The sequence below is a fragment of the Octopus bimaculoides genome, chromosome 12 (assembly GCF_046866305.1).
Source record: "Octopus bimaculoides isolate indiv1 chromosome 12, ASM4686630v1, whole genome shotgun sequence".
Classification (NCBI taxonomy): domain Eukaryota; kingdom Metazoa; phylum Mollusca; class Cephalopoda; order Octopoda; family Octopodidae; genus Octopus; species Octopus bimaculoides.
In genome coordinates, this window is record NC_142939.1 from 59,747,650 (window position 1) to 59,749,895 (window position 2,246).

Here is a 2,246-nt window from a genome sequence, read left to right on the forward strand (position 1 = left end):
GTCAAAAACAATATTGAGATTAAAGAAATCCTTTAGGAAACCTCTCAGGGATTTCCTTAATCTATTAAGCGCAGATTTGGACTGGCCACGCACAACTAGAAAAGTATCATCCCTATATAACCCCCCGCAGACAAAAAGGAAAAGCTATCCTTGATCTAGTGGGTATATGTCCACTAAATCTGTCACCTGCGGAGAATCGGATGATCCCATAGTGATATCAAATATATTGGTGGCGTCCACCCTCCGTCAATCATGTTCTTTGTAAGAGATTCGGGTCTTCCTTGCCGCTAAAATTACACCAATGTCTGAGCAAGGGATATTGATAAACTTACGGGCAAAAATCAAGGCCTTATTTATCATACCCCCCCCCCCCCCCCCCCCTATATAATATATATATATATCAAAGAAAACATGCCAACAAAAATGTACTCAAGAGGAAACTTTCACGAGTTGTATACGATCTGAAAATAAAGCAAACACACAATGTTGGCAATTTGTAAAAAAATTTTGTTATTGTTTTTGTAATTAAGCTTTTACTATATTAATTTTTGTGTATCTTCTCCAAATCGTTGGCTCGCTATGCGTTTGCAATAAAGAGCTATCCGAAAATGACACAATAACAAAACTAGATAGAAACTTGTCACTACTATTTATATTTCATTCAGAAGATAAAACTAATATCTCAAAGTTTCAATGAACGAAAGCTCATGACCCTTGTAAACTTAACACAAAAAGACAAAATACAGCAAAAAATTGAGCTATAAAAAAATATATAAGCTATTTGAAAGGAAAAAAAAACAGACTTACACACACACACACATTCACAGCTCAATTTCGATGCGTATATAAAAATAAAATAAATGTCACAACAATAAAGTCATTTTCGTTGATTTTATTCATGTAGCGCATAAATTAGTTGGTACAAATATCTTGTGTATGAGTGTGTCATTTTGCTTTAATTCCTCTTTATGATGTGTTTCATTGTGCTTTGTTCGAAACACAAATGGCTGTAGATGATACAGTTTACTACAGGGTATCGTCATACGAAATCTAATAGGTAGAACCCATTCCATTCTGTGATTATATGACGAAGACTGGCAACTCTTTAATGCGGATTCACCAACAAATTTATCTATCGCACAGGGGGTAGGTAATTTGATTGACTGAAACATCCTGTTATAAAGAGGGAATATTATAGATTTTTTATAATACCGCGTACGATGTGGGGGCAGTTCGTCCCAGATATGAGTTGCGTTTTCTTCAAAGTAAAATATATCTATATAAGGCCATCTGAATGGTTTCGATTTTAATGTGTTCAGATTTTTAAAAAAGAATTTCCACTGAAAATTATTCGGAGAAAAAAGACCGAATTTTGGTATTGAACTTAAAATCTTTTTAGATTTTGTCTTTTCTGTTTTGTTTATCCAGATGTCAATATCATCATCCCATGGTATAAAACCATGATGTCTTCTAGACCCAATAGCTGTACCACCGTATACCATATGTGTGATATTGGCACTTGAAAGCGCACTTGAAAATATTGAAACCGTTCGTAAAAACATTTCCTTTTCTATTGAATTTAAGTCTATCGGATAAATTTGAAGTAGCTTTTCGTCTTCATTGGTGGATAACTTTTCCGGGTAATGTATGACGGCACGAATCTTACTGAGATCTACATTAAAGTTCAATTGATTCCAAAGTATTACTTTATTCTTGGTTTTAACTGACATGCTATACAACCATTCTTTAGAAATAAGTGTTGAGTGCCGATGAGGTAATTGTATTATAATTACGGCTAAAAATATCAACAGTATCCATGGTAAAAAACGACAACATTTACTTGGAACCATATCAATTTGTTTTGTTTGAACTTTTTCGTTCAAGCCTATTACAAAATAGATTTTTCAATAAAAGGAAAACAGCCGATCAATATTGTACCTGTTTTCCGGGTCATATTTAGAAACTGTAAACGTTTGTGCGCTAATTTTCAGGTCGTTCCGCGAGTGATATGATTCATGCTGTTTAATTACTTTCGCTAAAAACCATGTTGAACAGATCGAAGAGGCAATTTTCCATATTATGTTAAATGAAGTGTTAACTCAAAAGAAACGGTTAACATCGAAATCGTTACTTTAAAACGCTTCTTATCGGTCATTTACAAATCTGAAACAATAAATGGAAAAAAAATTATATGACATTTGTTGAAGAAGGATAATATCAAAAAATTAACAATATTTTAAAATTTA

General features: G+C 33.2%; 1 protein-coding gene across 13 annotated transcripts in view; it reads right to left on the bottom strand.

The window, feature by feature from the left end:
• Nucleotides 1-877: 877 nt before the first annotated feature.
• LOC106874495 (uncharacterized) overlaps nt 878-2,246 on the bottom strand; it is a 60,869-nt gene continuing 59,500 nt past the window's right edge. For all 13 annotated transcript variants that reach the window (XR_016243860.1, XM_089361125.1, XM_014922260.3 and 10 more), the window contains one exon: nt 878-2,163. Coding sequence is in view for 11 of the 13 variants with exons in the window: in XM_014922260.3 (XP_014777746.2) it covers nt 897-1,850 (954 nt within the window). In the remaining 2 variants the exon portion in view is untranslated. The remainder of the gene's footprint in view (nt 2,164-2,246) is intronic.